The 20,390-nt window shown below is 34.7% G+C and overlaps 1 protein-coding gene across 1 annotated transcript; it reads left to right on the top strand.

Annotated features, from left to right (window-relative positions):
• Positions 1–1,074: 1,074 nt before the first annotated feature.
• LOC144453159 (protein O-mannosyl-transferase TMTC3-like) lies at positions 1,075–20,019 on the top strand. Its single transcript, XM_078144438.1, has 20 exons — positions 1,075–1,152; positions 3,163–3,273; positions 3,906–3,976; positions 4,923–5,121; positions 8,944–9,162; positions 9,571–9,670; positions 10,319–10,434; positions 10,875–11,047; positions 11,823–12,075; positions 12,572–12,720; positions 13,505–13,588; positions 14,155–14,292; positions 15,592–15,820; positions 16,441–16,596; positions 17,400–17,560; positions 18,189–18,309; positions 18,432–18,533; positions 19,079–19,162; positions 19,519–19,801; positions 19,853–20,019. The coding sequence occupies exons 1-20, from the start codon at positions 1,075–1,077 to the stop codon at positions 20,017–20,019; spliced, it is 2,994 nt and encodes a 997-aa protein (XP_078000564.1).
• The last annotated feature ends 371 nt before the right edge of the window (positions 20,020–20,390 follow it).

Here is a 20,390-nt window from a genome sequence, read left to right as displayed (position 1 = left end):
CAGACTGCAAACAGGAAATCGAGAATACAGTGCCCTCTCTCAAATTGGGGTATCATCACCTTATAGTACCTTTTCCTAAGAGCTTTGTCCCTCATGGTATTCTGGTGAAGTGTAAATCAGGGGTGTATATCGTATTGCTCAGACATCGAGGTAAGCAGCAGTGGTTTATAATCAACTGAGTATAAGCTATACCATGTTTACCCCCAAGGTACACACAGACAGGAAATAGAGCGCCACCATGGCAAATTTTGGAAAGGCCTATTACATTCAGGTTTTCGTCAGGTAACAATTTTCAAGTTTGTGTTTGGATTCAAAGCTTAATGTCATATTTATTAATTTTTACTTTCATTTTCTTTCTAAATTTACATAAATTATGAACATCGGATACCCGATGGAGTCATTATCATAAGTCAAATACAAATAGATAGATTCATTTTCGCGGATTTTCATCTAATAGACTTCATTCTATGCGCTACCTTCAGACGATCCGGTTTTATTATCAAAATGAAAGGCGCCCTCATAGGTCTAGATTATAACTCGTTTGTTTTTCTCTTTTTTTCGACTGCATCCCATCCCCACTGAGTGACCATATTCATAGAATGAAATTCTTTCTAAATAATGCTTATCAAGAAATGGTTATTCAATCTGTGCCCTTATTATTGTTCGAGTGAAATCAATTCGAGGAAAATTGCAATCGACTGAATATTCAGTATGTCTACATGACATTTTATAGACAGATGACTTTCTCACATTCTTTCTCCTCTCACCGTCATATACCCCGGTGTGTAGTTGTATTAGTAATGTATTTCCAACTCATTTAGCCCTTTACATTGTCATTACATACCAAATTTGAGAAGGAGCCAAAGTCGATTTATTAAATAGCGAAATATATTTTTTTGATATCACCATACATTGGTTTTGTTTTTCCATATAGACAGGACTAGCGTCTCCCCTTCCACTGTCTATGGTTTTTCTAACGTCTGCCACCTATGCAACCAAGTTGAAATATGCTTTTATCGTTTCGTGTGACACGATATATTATTTATTACTTTATGTATACAGCAAGTCGCCACGATGTCTACCGACTACTTGGACATTGGACTCTGGGAAGTTCATGATAACAAACTAGCCAGGCTAGGCAAGTTTTATGAGGTGAGGGCAAAGATGTGGGTGGTGGTTTTTTTTTTTTGCAACTTAAGAAAATATCGACGATTGAAATATTTCAAAACATCAAGAAATCAAAATATCAGTCGTTTATGTTGATTTAATATCTGGTTCACTAACTCGGCAATCTAGTAAATACGAATGGTTATTAGCATATTACACGAGACACAGTGAACGAGCCTTTCACGAGTTGATAAACATCGAACAATCACACACAATTAGATGGGGTCGTTGAGGTCATGTCCTATCACGCACTCGTCGTAGACTAGCTGTAGTTACACATTGTTCTGTCATTGAACCGTCTACTGTGCACTCAGTACTTTGATCAAGTTGTATTCCACAAGTTTTCCCACCGTCAAAATCAAGTAAGTACTTCCTTTTCATAGACGTCGATATGTAGTCTACCTGTGTCACGATCTCGTAAACTCTGAACTGCGCGCTGCGACGATCGATAAACCCGACTTCCGTACTATGCTATGGAATTTGAAAGACGAAGTACAGCAGACAGCCTTGGTCGTAACTAGTTTGTCGTCAAGTTACGTCGTTTTATCCTATGCGTAAAGCTGATCGTATGTGAGGTGATCATACACTGACTATATTCGAGTGTCTGTTAGAGGATGTATTTGTGTATAAATGTATATGCGGCCCGCGGACACATGTCCGAAATGAAAGTCCCGTGCACTCGTGACATGCCCCCATAGAAGTATAGACCTTGCACGCTTCAGCTGTTTCGTATTCAGGGACGCGATTCTGAATAATGTACAGACTTTAAGTTTTACTCCAAAGTGACACGTGTAGCGTACAGAAATAAGCAAAGCTTTTGTTTCCCTCAGGGTCAAAACTAGTCCCAACAATTGAGTTGGTCTTTATTTCTATTTTGACCTCACCATGACAAGTCTCTAATGGAGATCTAAAACTGAATATGAATACACGCTACCTGGTACAGGCAACATTGAAAATGGGGATATTTATTATATGAACGAAGTAAACTTGGGGTTGCCATGGAAGTTTGGAATTCATAACCTGTTGCCCTATCTCAAACTTTGGAAAATCAAACGGACCATTCCAGATTTTTTTTTTTTTAAGTTTAATAACATAATATTAGTGTTAGAGTCTGCATTGGTTAATTAAATTATTTGATCATAAGAGACCCCCACCCTCCCCAGTCCCTCCCTCTTTCTCCCCTCCTTCTGGATACATAGGTTTATAATGTTAACTACAGTGGAAAACTTACCATATGGACAAGCTAAGCTTACATAGACTATAACGATCATCACCATTTGTTGAAGATAAATAACTGTGATTGTGGTAAATATTCTGATCAAGTTGTTTTCCACAAGTGGGTGGGATATTGTAAATCTGAAAAAAATTTCTAAGACTTATTTTTGCTTATTTCGCTCGAAAACAAAAGTGAAAAAATAAGTAGTGACTAAAATGCTACTTGTACATGAACACAATGTACCAGTCTGGTAATTAGTAAAAATAAGTAGTGACTAAAATACCTTCTTGTACATGAACACAATGCACCAGTCTGGTAATTAGTAAAAATAAGTAGTGACTAAAATACCTTCTTGTACATGAACACAATGCACCAGTCTGGTAATTAGTAAAAATAAGTAGTGACTAAAATACCTTCTTATACATGAACACAATGTACCAGTCTGGTAATTAGTAAAAATAAGTAGTGACTAAAATGTCTTCTTATACATGAACACAATGTACCAGTCTGGTAATTAGTAAAAATAAGTAGTGACTAAAATACCTTCTTGTACATGAACACAATGTACCAGTCTGGTAATTAGATAAAATTAGTCTTCGAGAACTAACTGAATACTCAGTAAAATTTGGTAGTGAAATTGTCTGGGTTTACAGTATATACTCAATAAGATTTAGGTATATCAGACACAGGAAGTCTGTTGAAATAAAATACCATTTTAGATTTTCACTAGCTGTCAGCGACCCATTGCTATATTATAATTAGATGCTAATTATCAACAGCTGTTGAGAGATTATGAATGTCAACATGGCGGTATAAGGGGAGGCCCTGATACCTCCATGATGTCAACATGTTACAAAACTGTAGAAAAATACAGCAGCTTTCCTAACAAAGTAAGCAATTACAACCACCTGTCAGTGTGTGATGGATTACTACTGACATGTGCTGTTCACCCTTTCCCCAGCAGGAGATTTAACTAGATTTTCAGTCAAATTTCAAAGTCCATTTGAGTATACATGGAGAGAGAGATTATAGAAAATAACCACGTGTATAGTTCCCAGAATAGCTTAGCAGGGACTGCTTGGAATCTCTGAAAATTACCAAAAAAAAAAACATGTGTAAAAAGTTTCTTGTATGCACAATAAACAATTTTTTTGAGTTACAAACAAGGACTTGGCATATGCTGTTCTTTTTTTCAAGTAGGAAACCATAGTAGAATTGTGTTACCACTCCATCTGGCCACTTTACGAAACACATTGTAAGAGTTTGCTATTCCAAAGCAATTAATTCTAAAAAAGCATTTAATTTTGGACTTTGCCATCTGATGTAAATAGCAAACCATGAAAAGAAATCGCTTTGTTTAGGGTTAAGAGATGACCTTTGACCTTTGCAGTGTTTGTTGGCGTATTAATTTTAAACCGTTGCTAGGATCATAGTATAGTTTTAGTACTAGTTCCGAGTTACTAGCTCAAATAAACATTTGACCTGATCTTAACTAAAGCTTAATATTAATAAATATTACCAGCAACTATTATGGGATATTAACTTGCTAACAGAGAAGTTTAGTGAAATAAAATCACCGGCCAAGATATTCAGGTTTGTGGACAAAATATACCATTATTGTCAGTGTTTTTTAAGGGTGGTAAGTAAGTAAAATCTACTTGAGTTCCCTAGTTATTTTACTAGGGTTCTGTACCAGTGTTTTTGTTAAGGGCGGTAAGTAGGTAAAATCTACCTGAGTTCCCCAGTCATTTTACTAAGGTTCTCTGTACTAGTACCAGTGTTTTAGTTAAGGGTGGTTAGTAGGTAAGTTCCTCTGTCATTTTACAGGGTTCCCCATCAAAATTATGGGAAACTATGCCAGTTTTACACCAGATTTGGCCCTTCCTGTTACCAGCGGTCCCAGCCCTTAACAAAAATACTGTGTGACAAGATGTTGGAGTGACACACACACAACTAAGGCATAGAACAGAGTATTGCGGTATAAATGAGATGACAGAGAACATCATATTGATTGAGAATACTGTATTTCACCAAAAATAATATTACATAAAAATGAAACAGAACATGCAATAATTCAGTGATACACTTGTCACATTTATACATAATTATGGCAGAAAACTTGATAAATATTTATGTCTGCTAAGTCCCATGAGGCAACGGTGGACTAATGTGAGAACGATACGGGTGAAAAAGAGTGAAAATTTCGTGTTTCTTGACTTTTCCGAATCCAAAGTTTATGAAAATATATCTATTTCCTGGAGTGGCATTCCTCTTTAATTTAGGAAGTCTAATGCTATTGTATCCCTTACCTACCCTAACCCTGACTCCCTAGCTTGAATACAGATTGTTGTGTCAGTGCAGTAGGGTCGTATCTGCCAATACAATTGCATAGTAGATACAACCTTACTGCACTGACGCAACAAAATATATCCGTATGTAGGGTACAGCCAGTCCACTGTCATGCATAGAGTGGGTTTGCCAAAATTTTGAACAATACATGATCATAACATGATTCTTTCATTTTTTTCTTTATTTACAGAATGACAGAGTCGAGGTACTTTATGTGTATATATGTTGTTGTCCTGTTTGTGGTAGTTATCACCTGTTACTTCAATTCTCTACAATGTGGGTTTGTGTTTGACGATGCATCAGCCATCAAAGACAACAAAGATCTACGGCCAACAACGCCCGTCATGAATCTATTCTTGAACGACTTCTGGGGTACACCCATGCATAAGGTAAGAACTATAAAGTACACCCATGCATAAGGTAAGAAACTATAAAGTACACCCATGAACAACGTAAGAAACTGTAAAATACACCCATGAATAAGGTAAGAAACTATAAAGTACACACATGAATAAGGTAAGAAAATGAATCATATTGCTATCTGAAATGTTTAGTTTCGGGTTAATTGAACAATTTCATTGTACAAAAATTTGTCCAATCTGAGTGTTTGATTATCTGAACAGTTTGATTATCTGAACAGTTTGCTTTTAGATTATTATTATTACCCATTATTAAACTTTCTTTAAAGATGGAGTCGCAGAACTTTTCACTTTTAGAATGATATATTATACATGTAGTAATAACGCGTATTATATGATGCACAAGCCAAGTTGAACAAAAAATATGGAATATATACTCTGGTCGTTCTACGTCACGACAATGCGCATCTATGTCACAACAACGCATGTCTACATCACTATTTCTGCTATATTCGAAATATGAGTCAAAATGTTCAAAATTGCCATTACTTTCCCCAATTTTTCTTTGATATTACTGGCGCTGGTATACTGTTATTCTCTAATATTTTTCTTCATTCACCCACAGAATACTCATGACCTTAGGGTTTTGTCACTACAAGTCGCTAGACTCATGGCGACAAATACCCCTTACAGTCACGAGTATTCTCCTTGCCTGAATGAAGACAAATATTGGAAATAACATCAAATTGTAGAACTGTGAAATTTCAACTTCAGTTTTATAGTATAGTCAGACTTGATAGAGATCAAGCATAAAACCAAGAGAGTAATAAATGGTTAAAAATGGCCAGCCATAGTTTTAAAAAAAATGTATTTGTACAAATGCTAGGTCACATATATATGATTGAAAAATTTTATTTAAAAAGTTTCACAGGTGTTAAAACCAAGCATTATATGTGATAAAAAATTATTTGTACAGCTGTGTGAGACAATCAAAGTAACATTTATCAACTATAACACCTCCATGTGTAGAATAGGGTCATAATTTACCCTTCACATGCCAACATTGAAGTATTATATATGACAAAAAGGTGTGAAAGGTCATGGAAGGTGTCAAAGGTCATGTCAGGTCAAGATAACTTAAATAACTCACATGGTATATAGACCTTTGTATAGGTAATGTAACACTAGGACAGATTGTCAAAGACCACATATGGGTTGGTACATACCATGGAATTCTTAGTGATTCATGTCAGAATTGTTTTCTAGGGATCAGGACTTTATTAAATTTAAGCCACGTAGTGTATTAGGTTTTGGTTACCCAGACAACCATAACCTTGAGATTATACCACCTAGTTTAAATAAAATGCAAAATATAAAATCAGGTCATTGGTATAACGTATCATATGAGTTAACAATGTAAGTGAGAATTTAATGGACTTCTAGTGTCAATTTGGATTGAAAAAAAAATTTAAAACAATTTTTTTTAAATTAAAAATTAAAATAAAAATAAACGTGAACATTATAAAAATGCATTTTCAGTTTGTCCCTTTAAGCATATATATGGAAACCATTTTGAGCAAACCTGTGGATACATTTCAGTTTATTCTAGGATTCTATTTTTAAACTGTTTGTATTTGCTGGTACTTGTTGACTGTGTGAATCGTAACTTGATAAATGCACCATCTACAGTGGTTTTCAAAATATACAATGGTAACAACCACACAGATCTCAATAAGAAACTGTACATTCTACACTTTATTAGCAAGATCACAATTTATTGCTACATTTAGTCTAAATGAAATAAACCATTTAAATGAACGTACTGCAACTAGACACAGACACACGGGCGCCAATATTTTGACGTCTGCATTTGATGTCTGCATAGTAAGTGGCACTTCAGTTCATTTCATTTTGACAAAATTCTGCAGGAAACTGTATTCATTCAATCTTGCTGTGGTATGTGTTGTTTTCTATTAGATTCTACAGAGAAGCTGTACCGTATTTTTTAAATTGTATCTAAAAATGTTAAAGAAATTTTTGTCTTCTTGGTGTACTAGAGGAACAAATTCTAGTTACTACATTGTAGCAAAAATAACATTCTAACACTAGCAAAAATAACAAATTCTAGTTTCTACACTAGCAAAAATAACAATTTCTAGTTACTACACTAGCAAAAATAACATTCTAATTACTACACTGTAGCAAAAATAACAATTTCTAGTTACTACACTGTAGCAAAAAATAACATTCTAATTACTACACTGTAGCAAAAATAACAATTTCTAGTGACTACACTGTAGCAAAAATAGCAAATTCTAGTTACTACATTGTAGCAAAAATAACAATTTCTAGTGACTACACTGCAGCAAAGATAACACGTTCTTGTTACTACATTGTAGCAAAAATAAATTCTAGTTACTACATTGTAGCAAAAATAACAAATATTTTGTAGTAGTTTCAAAAAATTAAATTATTGGTTTCAACTAATCAATCAGCCTTCTTCAGCTGTCATATAATAATTCAATATTGTAATTTGTAGATTATTTGACTGCAGGAGGGAGTTGTTGGTATTTCCGTTGGTTGTATAGCAAACATCATGGTGATATTGCTATTTCAGTGTTATTGCTAAGCTTTGGAATCTACTAACAAAAGGGGGATATCTGGTAAAATTAGCATACCCCTGTTACCTTCCAATATATTGTACCTGGTCCATAATTCTGGTTGATTCTCCAGTAAAACTTGGGTAAATTTTAGTACCCTTTGTGCTATTTCTGTTAAAATGGCATTAGCTGCAACAACATATTTTTGAAAAATTTTTGTAACTAACTCATAATATCATACACCCTGAACAGTATTGAACCACCTGTGGGTAAAACATATTTTGTAGGTGTATGAACGATGTTGAAAAAGTAAAAAAAATAGCATGTTGCCGATAACCCGACTGACCTAGAGTTTAAGCCCCCCGACCCTTCATATTTTTTGCATGCAAAAATGTTAAATCGTAACCATTTGCATCTATTTCCATGTACACCTTCATGTCTTTACCTCATCTGTGGTCACTTTTTTTAAAACCGTATTCCAGAGAGAAACCAGATCTTTTTATACTATAACAGTACAGTCTGCATAACGTGTTATGTCTACTTAACTTATAATTGTCTTCTCTTTTACTTTTCCACATCACCAAACTCTCTCGGAAATATTGTAACCGACGATTATCATATATTGGGGTCAACTTAATTTTAAAAACTTTAAAGTAAAATAAAATAAAATCCCGACCTACCTACCCTATTTTCTGAAGTCATGTTTTTGGAAACAAGCATTTTTTTATTTTGCTAAATGGAAATGTCTAATTTATATGCTAAGATTAATTTTTTATAGTCATATAGATGGCCTCCTCTATTCAAACTGTTGTTTACAATTATCTTGTTAATAACCCAATAGCTGATAAGATAATCTAGGTATATATTATTTTAACAAAATTTATGTATCTATCAAACAAAATACTTTGGTAACTAACCAGCACGCCTTTTAATGATAACTAAATTTTGTTGTTGTGAGTAAAAATGAGAGAAAAACTGTCATTTCTTGTGAGTCACCACATAGTAAGAGATATGGGAACATCAAATTTTGGTGCGTCATTAGAAATTGTGTGTGTCAGTGGTGCATCAAATTGGCTTAGACTGAGGGCACACTGGTCACCATATAGTACATAGTAAGAGATAGGGGACACCAAATTTTGGTACATCACTAGGGGGGGGGGGGGGGGTTACAGGTTGTAATTCTGGTTCAAACAAATAACCAAACAAATTAAAATGTTGGTAATTATATAACTCTTAATTTTTTCATTTACAGGAGAAAAGTCACAAATCGTATCGTCCACTCTGTGTGTTAACATTTCGTATGAATTATGCAATGAGTGAGTTAGAGCCACTAAGTTACCATCTAGTCAATATGGTACTACACAGCGTAGTATGTATGGTATATATGGCTGTGTGTCATCTATTCTACAGTCAGTTTATCAGTTTTGTAGCAGCGTTACTATTTGCTGTTCACCCAATACACACAGAAGCGGTGAGTCAATCAACTTTCTCTTTTCTCATACTTTTTCTTGTTTTTCTCTTCTCAGGTTCTCCTTTTTTTGGTGTGTAATTAGTTTAAGAAAATTAAATAAACGTCAAAAAAGAAAAAAACCTCCTGTTACAACAACAGCAAGTCAACTGTCGGCTTGCTATATATGAATCCCCATCTACAAGAGACAGACACAAGCAACAATTGTATCTATTGCGACTTTTGATTCTGCACAGTTTACTCTCTTATGTTGTATATTTCAACATGAAACAAAAATAACCACAGACAGCAAAGACAGAACAAGCTGTTCTTCAATAGCGTGAAGTCATGTATTATCACTATACTTGTGAATCAGTAAACTGTCCTCATTTTCACAGTAGTGACATGATACTATTTTTTATCTGTTCATAGGTAACTGGAGTAGTAGGCCGTGCTGAGTTGTTATCATCCATATTTTTATTGCTAGCATTTCTATGTTATGCAAAATATACAGGAAAAGACAAGCCAATAGGTAAAATTGATTCTTCCATATTTGTTGGTATAGCATACATGTAAGTCCTCAGTCTCAGTTACCCTTACTCTCACCCCAGGGGCTCTACTACATGGCCATCCAGACAAGAGTCTCAGTTACCCAGACTTTCACCCCAGGGGCTCTACTACACGGCCATCCAAGCAAGAGTCTCAGTTACCCAGACTTCTACCCTTTGGCTCTCCTTTAAGACCACTCAGATCAGACAAGTGTCTGGGGAAATATAATCCCAAATCGTCCGCACCAGCAGTCACACAATACATTACTTCAAAGTCATGAAGAATGGGTTTACAAGGCTGTTGTTCATATTAATTAAGATGTATTAGTTGATTGAGACATGCAAACCTGTCGCGAACAAACCTGAATCATTCAGAATACAATGTTGGATGTGATATTTTCTAGTAGGCTAGCTGCTAGACCTCAGGCTTTCTTTTCAACACTCTGTTTCTGAAGGTGGCACACAATCAAGGGTGAACACCGTTCAGGCTGTTCAGGCTTCACAACCATTGCATCATGGGAGTCAGCAGAAATAATATATTCATTGTGCAACTTGATGTTTCTCTGAAATGACAATTTATTGTAGGTGATGTTTTCTTACATTAACTTGTAATTCTTTGTTTCATCACACAGGATGGATATCATTGTTGGTTACCATAGTATTAGTAGTCATAGCAACATTATGCAAAGAACAGGGTATTACAGTTATTGGTATATGTTGTGTTTATGAAGTTTTTGTTGCTCAACAGGTGAGAATATTTGGTATTTTATTATGTCGTGTAACCATGGTGATTGATGACCCAGTTCAGCTAAGAATGACAATTTAGGCAATTTAGGTGTGAGAAACAGTTGTTTGGCAGAGCTATAGAAAAAGTTGGTCCTAAATAAAAGAATAATCGTATGTAATCCTTATCAGAGCGATACTATAAATTGGATTAAAAAGTGTACAATATGTTAACTTGTGTATCAGGAGAAAATGCATGCCAAATGATGCAAAAATGAAGTCGATTGCAATCCAAAAATGTGGTCCAACTGCAACACTGAACTTGTATGTATCATCAGAAAACGTATCAAATGACACAAAAATGCAGTCCAGCTCCAACACTAAACTTGTGTGCACAGCAACTGAAACTTCAGAATGAATTGATATACTTCTTTTTTTTTTTTATTCCCATTTCTCACTTTACAGATGACAGTACTACAGATATTAAACCTGGGTAGACAAGTATTATCTGGAAAGTCGTCAATTCCATATCACTTTTATCGAGCCATCGTCAGGTGTTTATTTCTTGTATTCAGTATTTTATGTTTGTTGGTTGCTAGGGTGAAAGTCATGGCAGCAGAACTACCAGTATTTACAAAGTAAGTATGTTTATTTGGGGCTAATTTAACCAATTTCAACCATACGATAACCACCAAATGATCATTTCTCAAAATTTTAAGAAAATTTGATCAATATATATTTAGAAAATTAATGGAAAGTTATCCAAAATCAGATGAAAAGTTTGACAATATTTAAAAATTGCACAGAAGGACGCTGACGCAGTGGACTATGCATACGAAGGTAACAACTTCAAGACAATGTCAAGAAGCAGTTTACTCTGTGTCTTTGTATTCTTTGGTATAGGATAAATCAGTTATTACCCGATATCACTTCTTTGTTTGTCTCACTATTCCTACCATTCAGTGCTCAACTTCAACTTACAACTACTGACATCAGACCGTTGACAAACGTGCTATAAACAGGGAAAGTAAACAACTGAATAGGGTTACGTAATATCACTCGGCACAGCAGGTTGGAATAGCACAGACTTGTATTACATTTCATGGTTTGATAAGAACAGTTGTATGGCCTCTTTGTATAAATTATGTACATGAATTGCCAGGAACTTCAAATGTTTTTTGTATTATGTAAAGTGGCCATAAAACTGTTTTTATCAAGTGATGAAATGTAATACAAGTCTTTGTACTTCCAACATGCTGTACCAAGTGTTATTAATCCAAATCAGTTGCTTACTTTCCCTGTTTGTAACAGGTTCCATTCATCCATGGTCTGAAGTTGTAATGATCTTTCAGTTTGCAGTGTTTCAATCTTGAGTTTTTTCATATGTGTGTGTTTTGATTTATTTTTCCATAGATTTGACAACCCTGCTGCAGTGTCATTAACTCCAACAAAACAACTCACTTTTCTATATTTATTACCTGCCAATTTTTGGTTGTTACTATGTCCGTCCAGACTATTGTGTGATTACACCATGGGAACCGTACCTTTGGTCAAGTCAGTCATTGATCCTCGTAACCTAGCAACCATAGTGTTCCTTGTTGCCATGGCAAAGTGTGTGTACTTTGCAATCACAGATGAAACTAAAAGATCTAAGCAAGTCATAATGGTAAGATTTAATAAACAATACAAATTTTAAAAAAACACTGCTACAGAATTCATTGATAATGTGAAACTCTAAACTGCACTCGTTGAAACTGTAACATTTTGTGAAACTGTTTTGTTAGATCCAATAACTTATTCGTAATATTGACAGTATCGTATTATTTTCTCAAAAAGTAAGCAAAATAATATTTTCTAATGTATTTTTAGTGCTCCATAGGGTATATGATAAAACCTTTACAGACTGGATATGGGTTTTGTTGACCTCAAAGTATGACTTACGAGTCCTCCTAAAGGCGGGCCGTAACGCTGTACAACCTCAATCTGCAAACCCATATCTGGGCTGTAAAGATTAGTAACAAAACAAAGTTGTAAGAATTTTGTATACCAGTAAATTAATTTTGTACTTACTCTAACTATACCACTTCAAAATTTTGTAATAAATCAGTCACCTTTCACAGACATTAGACTTATAAAATTCCTTCTTTCTGTCTTTTTTCCAGTGTCTAGCTTTCCTTGTGCTTCCATTCATTCCAGCATCTAATTTATTCTTTCCGGTTGGGTTCGTGGTAGCTGAGAGAATCCTATATGTACCTAGTATGGGATTCTGTATGATGGTAGCTTTAGGATTTCAACTCCTGACAAGACAAAAGTTAGTTTCAGTAATTTATTTCATATAGTTTAAATTGAATTGAGATTTGCCATTCTTGTGACCTCTGTGTGATATATAGCTATGTTCAAATGTTCCTGGAGACACCCACGAAAACTATTCATCCTAACAAGAATTTTAAAGCTCTTCAATATCTTGCTTTGGAAGCCAATGGAAGCCAATATATCTGTGTTCTTGGAAGAGGTACTGTGGCAATTATGCCAAAAGCCTTATTATCTGATGTAAGTTTATTCAAAAATGATTTCGAACATACTATGCCAGGGTCACACAAAGGTCATAACAGTTGACTATATGACAGAACCATATAACATACCCCCCCCCCCCCCCCAAAAAAAAAAAAAAAAAAAAAAAAATGTTTGGTTTCGGTAACCCAATCTAACCTAGTTTTTCACTGCCAACCCTAAACCTTTTTTTAGGTAATTCAAAAAAATATTTGAAGACATTGTCTTGTGATCAAAACAACATTTCAGTATAGTGTAGCACACAGTGTTGTCTGCGTATTCTATGGAAGGTGTGAACATATCGATGAGAAATCTACCTCTATGTACATCGCAACAACCTGAACCAGATGAAAAAAAAGACAAAACAACCCTACCTACTCATACTGTTTTGAAATGGGCATTATCGGAACCACACCATTTCTTTTCTTTGGCCTAATGCCTAACACACAGCTACCGCTTTGACATTCAAGAAGAATTTGCACAATTACTGGTGATTTTAACTACAGCCATAGTGTTTGATATTAACTTTGATTTCTTTTTTTCAGAAATATAAAAATGTTGATGTATGTTGGACTTGCAACTCTCCTTCTTACCCATTCTGTGAAGACTATTAAGAGAAATTATGACTGGTTAGTGTAATAATAACTTTTATCAAACCTAGTTACTGACTCTTGGGTTGAGTGAGAAAAATTATAACTGCTCATGCAGTGCAATAATAACTTTTATCAAACCTTCTAGTTATTGACTTTTGAGTGTTTGCAATCAGAAAACCAACAATATATTCAATGAAAATTTAAAAATATAAATAATTAGACATTGTACATGTTAATTAGAAGTTGATTTCATTCCTAGGTGGTACAGCAAGAGGTTAAAATCGTGTTCATACTGGGGCTGCTGAGTTTAGGGTGTGGACCCAAAAATGAATTTGATTGGGTTTATTGTACCATGTTATGGCACTGCTTACCCACACATGATTCAATACTGTTCAGGATGTACAATATTATGAGTATATCATTATATCTAACAAATCAACATCCAGTTGCAGCTAGTGCAACCTGAAGTATACATGTGTAGTGAGATCTTTCAGGTAACAATTTTCAAGTGTATGTTTTGACTAACAGTTTTAATTTGACACAGTGGTTTACCAATATAGATGGATTTTCATTTTAAAATGACTGTGTATGTTTTATTTCAGGGAGTCTGAGTACACTATATTCAGAGCAGCATTGAGAGTTGTTAAAACCAATGCTAAATGTTGGAATAACGTTGGACATGCTCTGGAAAATGAACAGAAATGGGACGAAGCACTGCAGTATTTCACTCATGCCTCAAAGTAAGTCAAATTTATTAGTTAATTTATTTTGACAAGTTCTTTTATGTGGTCAATTCACACATGCCTCGGTACAGATCATCTTAATGTTGTAAAATCTACTAGTAAGGCCTAATTAAAAAAAAATTGTGTGGTTCCAATTACACTCAATTTTAGAATAGGTGGGGTAGGTAGATTTTTTATTTTATTATATTTTTTTCATGTGTGAGTGTCTAGTTCAGGTTTTCCATTGTTGTCCAAAGGGTCTCTGTGTTGTTTATTTCTTCCTATCAGATGTACAGCCAGTACAGATTGGAAGAACAGTTTTATATTGTCTTTTTAAGTTGATGTCAGTTTCCACATTCACTTTTTCTCGTGAGACTTCACAATTTTTGCAATTTTATTTTTTCTTCTTCTCAAAAACATAAAAAAAAAGTTTCGGGTCGGCAGTGAAAAAGTAGGTGGAGTCAGGTAACCGGAACCAAACATTTATTTTTTTAGGCCTAAAGTAAAACAGACAAAAATATTTCACATGACAGCCAGATGATTCAATGTAAAAAATATGGTTACTAGTACATATCAAACCAGACCTTAGAATGTTATTTATACATCAATGGTATATGTTTTAATGGTAAACACTGCTATTATTCCTAAGTCAATTAGATATTAGCATATTATAATTAGCACCTTAGTTAAACACTTAATAGTAAACATTCATGTATGCAAGGATTTCAAAATAAAAACAGATATTGATGCAAGCTCTTCTATGTAGATTACTGTATCTAACATAGAATTTAATCTTTTGACACACTACACACAATTGATGCTGAGTGAAAACAAAAAATGGAGCTTTCATCCATCTGTGGACTTGTTCACCAGTCTTGTGTTCTGGGTTGGTCACATGACTCATCACTGGAATCATGTGACAAAAGAATGGAAAGTTCCATATTGATAAAAACAGCTACACAGTGTATTAACATAATAGTGTTTATGCATATGTAAAGTTAAACATTTTTGGTAAACATACATGTGTGATATTAATCCCAAACCAAACCGGTACTAGTATTATTATGTCTATACACCCAAGTCAAACATTTATAGTAGACATACATGTATACTAGGAAATTCAAACAGATTTGCACCATCATGATGTTTGTGCATCTAATTTTCCCAGCCCTGGATAAATTCTATAATTTTATAAGGTCTTAAAAATCTAACTAAATACCAAATCCTCATCCATATGGCCACTTTAATAAATAAATGAATAAATAAATAAATAAATAAATAAATATATATGATGTATTTTGGTTTTGATATTTTTAGCGTACAACCGGATGATATTGGTGCTTGGTTGAATGTAGGCAGAGCGTATAAAAACCTAAATAATACCAAGGAAGCAGAGACAGCGTATACAACAGCCATGGATTTAATGCCTGCAGTTATACCTGGTAAACGATACAAGACAAGGGTTGCACCAAATCATCTCAATGTTTATCTTAATCTTGCTAATCTCATCAAAGATGATCCGGCTAGATTAGTGGAAGCTGATAACGTAAGTTTGAAATACCACCCATCTCTAAGAAAGGATATCATACAAATGTAATCAATGGGCCCATAACTTCTAATCTCCAATCCCCACTGCCCACCCCTTTCCCCCCACTGCCCACCCCTTTCCCCCCATTGCCCACCCCTTTCCCCCCACTGCCCACCCCTTTCCCAACCACCACCATTACTCACATCAGAATAGGCCACATGTCATCAAATATTTGTGAAATTGGTGGATACGGGTAAGTTTAAAATATGTCCCTCTTAAACCTGCACTAGCTGCAACTGGGACATTTTTTTTAATCAAATAATCAAAAATATATTAACTGAATTTGGTCAATTACTTATAAAAAGACATTGTATCTGTTAATTAATGGTCAATATTATCTGTAGGTAGTGTAGTGGAAAGCTCCATTTTGAAACTGTCACCATGTTAAAACTCAGTCTGATTCAAATCTGATGGGGTGAATATGGTTCTTTTTCTTTATTTACCTCTATTTCATTCACTTATTGTCGTTTGTTTGCGATATTTGTTGTTCAGGGAGTGACTGCATTCTTCTCACATCTGACCCATTACAATAGAAATTCTCGTTCTTAACAATGAAAGTTTGTCATTTGTATTTACAGTTGTACAGAAAAGTGTTAACCATGAGACCTGATTTTATTGAAGCCTACATCAACCGAGGTGATATCTTGCTGAGATTAAACCGATCTATTGATGCAGTTGATAATTATAAAACAGCGTTGAAGTATGAAACCGATAATGCAGATGTTTATTATAATGTAAGTATAACAGGTTATGAAGAATTAGATTTTTGAGTATTTCAGTAAGTTTGACCACTAGAGGGCACTGTTTTCAACTTTACTGTTTGATCCTTAGAAGGCTTGTAAAAGTTTCGTGTAAAGTTTCTGTGTTAACATATAGGTTGACTGACCTTCCTGCATCAATACAGCAAATATCATGTATTACTCTAAAGTTTCAGCTTCATTACTCACGTTAGTCAAAATAGTTGATCACACATTTCAGCAAAAGTGTTGAAAGTCCAGTTTTGTTCATAGCTTGGCAGAAACTGAAATTAGCACAAGAATATTGTGTTCTGTGGAGTCATGACGATGAAATGGTTAGAGTGGCAGGCTTGGAATATACAAGGTTGCAGGTGCGAGAGCCTCGTTGCTGCCGCTTGATACTTTTTTTCTTTTTTTTAAATTTTTGTGCTGGGATTTCCTCCCAGCGATTTTCTGTTATGCAGACAAATACAAACAAACAAACACAAATGCTACAGAGATCCATTCGGGTTTGGGACTACGTGACAGGGCTATGTTGCAAGCTCTATATCACGTTGCTGTGGAACTGTCAAGGCTTTCCCAGTCAGTTCACAGGCTATCCCAGAGTCACCCAGGCCCGGCAAACATAGCACCTGTGGGCTCCGTGTGAGTAATCGTCCCCGATTTTTCGAGTCATTACTCCAGGAGTCCCCCCAAAATCGCACTCGTCTTGTGCTGCTTGATACTTTGTGTAGTGTAAACTTAGGCAGGTGGTCATAACATTCTAACATTAACACATGAATATTATGTTTTGTACATAGCTTGGTGTAGTATATACTGAGGCTGGAGATCATAACAGCGCCCTCCAGAGTTACAATCACGCAGTCAAATACAATCCTGAACATAAACAAGCCTTATTTAATTCGGCCGTTATGATGCAAGAAACTGGTGATCCTAAACTACAACCTGAAGCCATTAAAAGGTTTGTAAATTTGACAATTTTACACTCTAACCATCAACGATATCTCAAATTGCAGGGCTGAGAGGAGTGTGACATTATTATATATATTGGAATTATGTACTTGTTATTACTTGTATCAATGACGCATAGCTGTACGCGATTAGGGTTTTCATTGCAGTGCGCTAGCGAAAATGTCACTTTGCCTCTAGAGTTCCAAACAATGAATAATAATGCTTTATTTACCAGATTCAAAAAAGGCATAATAATCAAATACAAACACATAAGAAAAATAATAAAATAAAATCAGAAAACGGGGAGAATGGAAATTGGTTTTCTGGCAACTAGTCAGGTCTGTTTTAAGTGTCTAACAAAAGTTGGAAAAAATGCAAACTGTTTGTATTCTCTGAAAATAATTACTGACTGTACAATAAATTTCTTCCTGGAATTCATTACTTAAGCCTTCTTGCGAGAAGGCCACAAAAAAATTAACACCGAATTCTCTTGCCCAATGGACAAGCAGAAAATAAATAACATGAGGGTAAAACACAGTTAGGTAAGTTTATGGAGTGCAGTACTGCCAACTGATTGTATTTTACTGTCTTGTGACGTTCAGAAAGTATAAAGTGTTTTTTTTTTCTTTTTTATTTAGATTGCAAACATTACTAGATCTTGATTTTGTGAATGAGAAGGTCTACTTTAACCTGGGTATGCTAGGAATGGATGCAAAGACTTTTAATGATGCTAAGACCTATTTTGACAAAGCAATAGAGGTGAGTATTGGGATGCTGTCACACCCCATATTATATAATGGTATCACCTATGTAACAGAAAGCAATGCTGTATTGTTCGATAACAAAATGTATTGTTTATTTGTTTATTTGTTTGTTTACAGATAAAAGAAGATTTCCGCAGTGCTTTGTTCAACCAAGCATTGATGTTAACACAGATTGACAGAGACATGGAGGCTATGAAGTATATTGAACAACTTTTAAAAGTAAGTAATGATTATGATGGATAGATTTCATTGTGAGGTCAAATTTCCCTGAAAATCACAGTTTTTTCAACTCTCTCCAAACTTTGTCATATAAAATCTTGTTCCTGGTCCTTTTTGAAGTAATACAAGAAATTTGGGGTTCACTCTCTTGTTTTCAAGGAAATTGTCATATCCTTTATTTTCCATTAGATTAACACAGTCGTTGGTGGCCATATTGGGTTTGGTGGCCATGTTAGATTTGGTGGCCATATTGGGTTTGGTGGCCATATTGGGTTTGGTGGCCATATTGGATTTGGTGGCCATATTGGATTCTAAAATGACTAAATTTTGATACCATTTTGACTCCTGTTTCAAATATTAATGAAGTGACCCCAGATTTTGTTGTTGATTTTAACTGAGAATGGATTTGAGTTTACTTGAACAAAGTAACAGCAAAAGTTTAAAGAGTTTATTTTTGTTGGCAATTTTCACATTAAAGTGAAATATGATGTGTTTGTTCCCAAGATTGACATAATTTTCATTTTTTTTAATCAAATTTCTTTCAGTACCACCCTAAACATTCAAAAGGATTAATACTTCTTGGTGATATTTATATGAATAAAATGAAATCTATTAAAGATGCCAAAAAGGTAAGTCAGTGATCTTACAAGACATAAAGTGGAACACTACACTAGGAAATAAATAGATTTTCATCAACTTTGGGTTCAGGATAGTCATTTCATGATTTCATGTCTCATATTAAAATGTCAACTGATTGCCAAGAAATACCAACTTGAAAGTTAATTCACGTCATTTCACATGACTGACCATTGAAATTGAACACCATAGTGTAGAGTACATTACACATATAACCATTAAGCTCACTTGCGTGACTTCACCATGCTGGCACTTGATATGATTGGCAGGTTCATAATTACATTTCCTTAGATTTCTTTCTTGTCTTTGCATTATTGAAAGCGTTTGTTTTCATTTTTTTTCATTTCAGTGTTATGAAACTATTCTAGAGTTTGACCCACATAACGTCCAAGCATTTCACAATCTGTGTGTTGTATTTGTGGAGGAGAAGGACTTAGTGAAAGCTGAGAAATGTCTTACGATTGTATCTGAAATGGCACCAGATGAAGAATACATTAAGAAACACCTGCAGATTGTCAGAGCAAGACGCTATCAACAATATCAACAACAACAACAACAACAACAACAACAACAACAACAACAACAAGAGGCACAACAGAACGGAAATCATCATCAAAATCATCAAACCCAGGGTCAAACCCCAGGACAAACTCCAGGTCAAACCCCAGGACAACAAACATCAGGTGAACAAAAAACACTTCAGAAAGAGCAACGGCCAAATCAACCAAATCAAAGTACTCAGAATCAGCGACAAAAAAATGAACAAACAAAACAACAACAACAACAACAACAACAACAACAAACAAAGCAAACTCAAAAACAAAATGAAAGTAAAAGTGATAAAAAGTGATGGTAACAGATGACATATAAACTGTGTGAGAACAGGTAACGATATTATTATAGTAATATTTATTACTGTATATATTAAGTACTACAAACTAAAATGTACTATAAACTTCAACTGTCAGTGAGTGTTCTGTGTGATAATGCAGTACAAAGATAGAGGGGTTACATTAACAACATCAAAGAAGAAATTTATACCATGCAAAAACCACATTGAACAAAAAATATGGAATATATACTCTGATCGTACGTGATACTGTCTCCTGGCTTCCTATCAATTTTTGTTGAAGTGGGGGGTTTCCAAAGCTGGATCGTGAGATCTATTGTTACGACAGCAGCCAAGGTTGACGCTGTATTCTGTCAGACATCTATTGTTAC

Source organism: Glandiceps talaboti, chromosome 23, assembly GCF_964340395.1.
Source record: "Glandiceps talaboti chromosome 23, keGlaTala1.1, whole genome shotgun sequence".
Taxonomy (NCBI): domain Eukaryota; kingdom Metazoa; phylum Hemichordata; class Enteropneusta; family Spengelidae; genus Glandiceps; species Glandiceps talaboti.
Note: the sequence above shows the minus strand (reverse complement) of the source record. Positions and strands in the feature narration are given on the sequence as shown.

Coding starts and splice junctions, on each gene's coding strand:
- LOC144453159 (XM_078144438.1), top strand. CDS start 1,075: ATGTCTACCGACTACTTGGACATTGGACTCTGGGAAGTTCATGATAAC. Junction 1,153..3,162: donor GGCTAGGCAAGTTTTATGAG/GTGAGGGCAAAG, acceptor AATTATCAACAG/CTGTTGAGAGATTATGAATG. Junction 18,310..18,431: donor ATTTTGACAAAGCAATAGAG/GTGAGTATTGGG, acceptor GTTTGTTTACAG/ATAAAAGAAGATTTCCGCAG.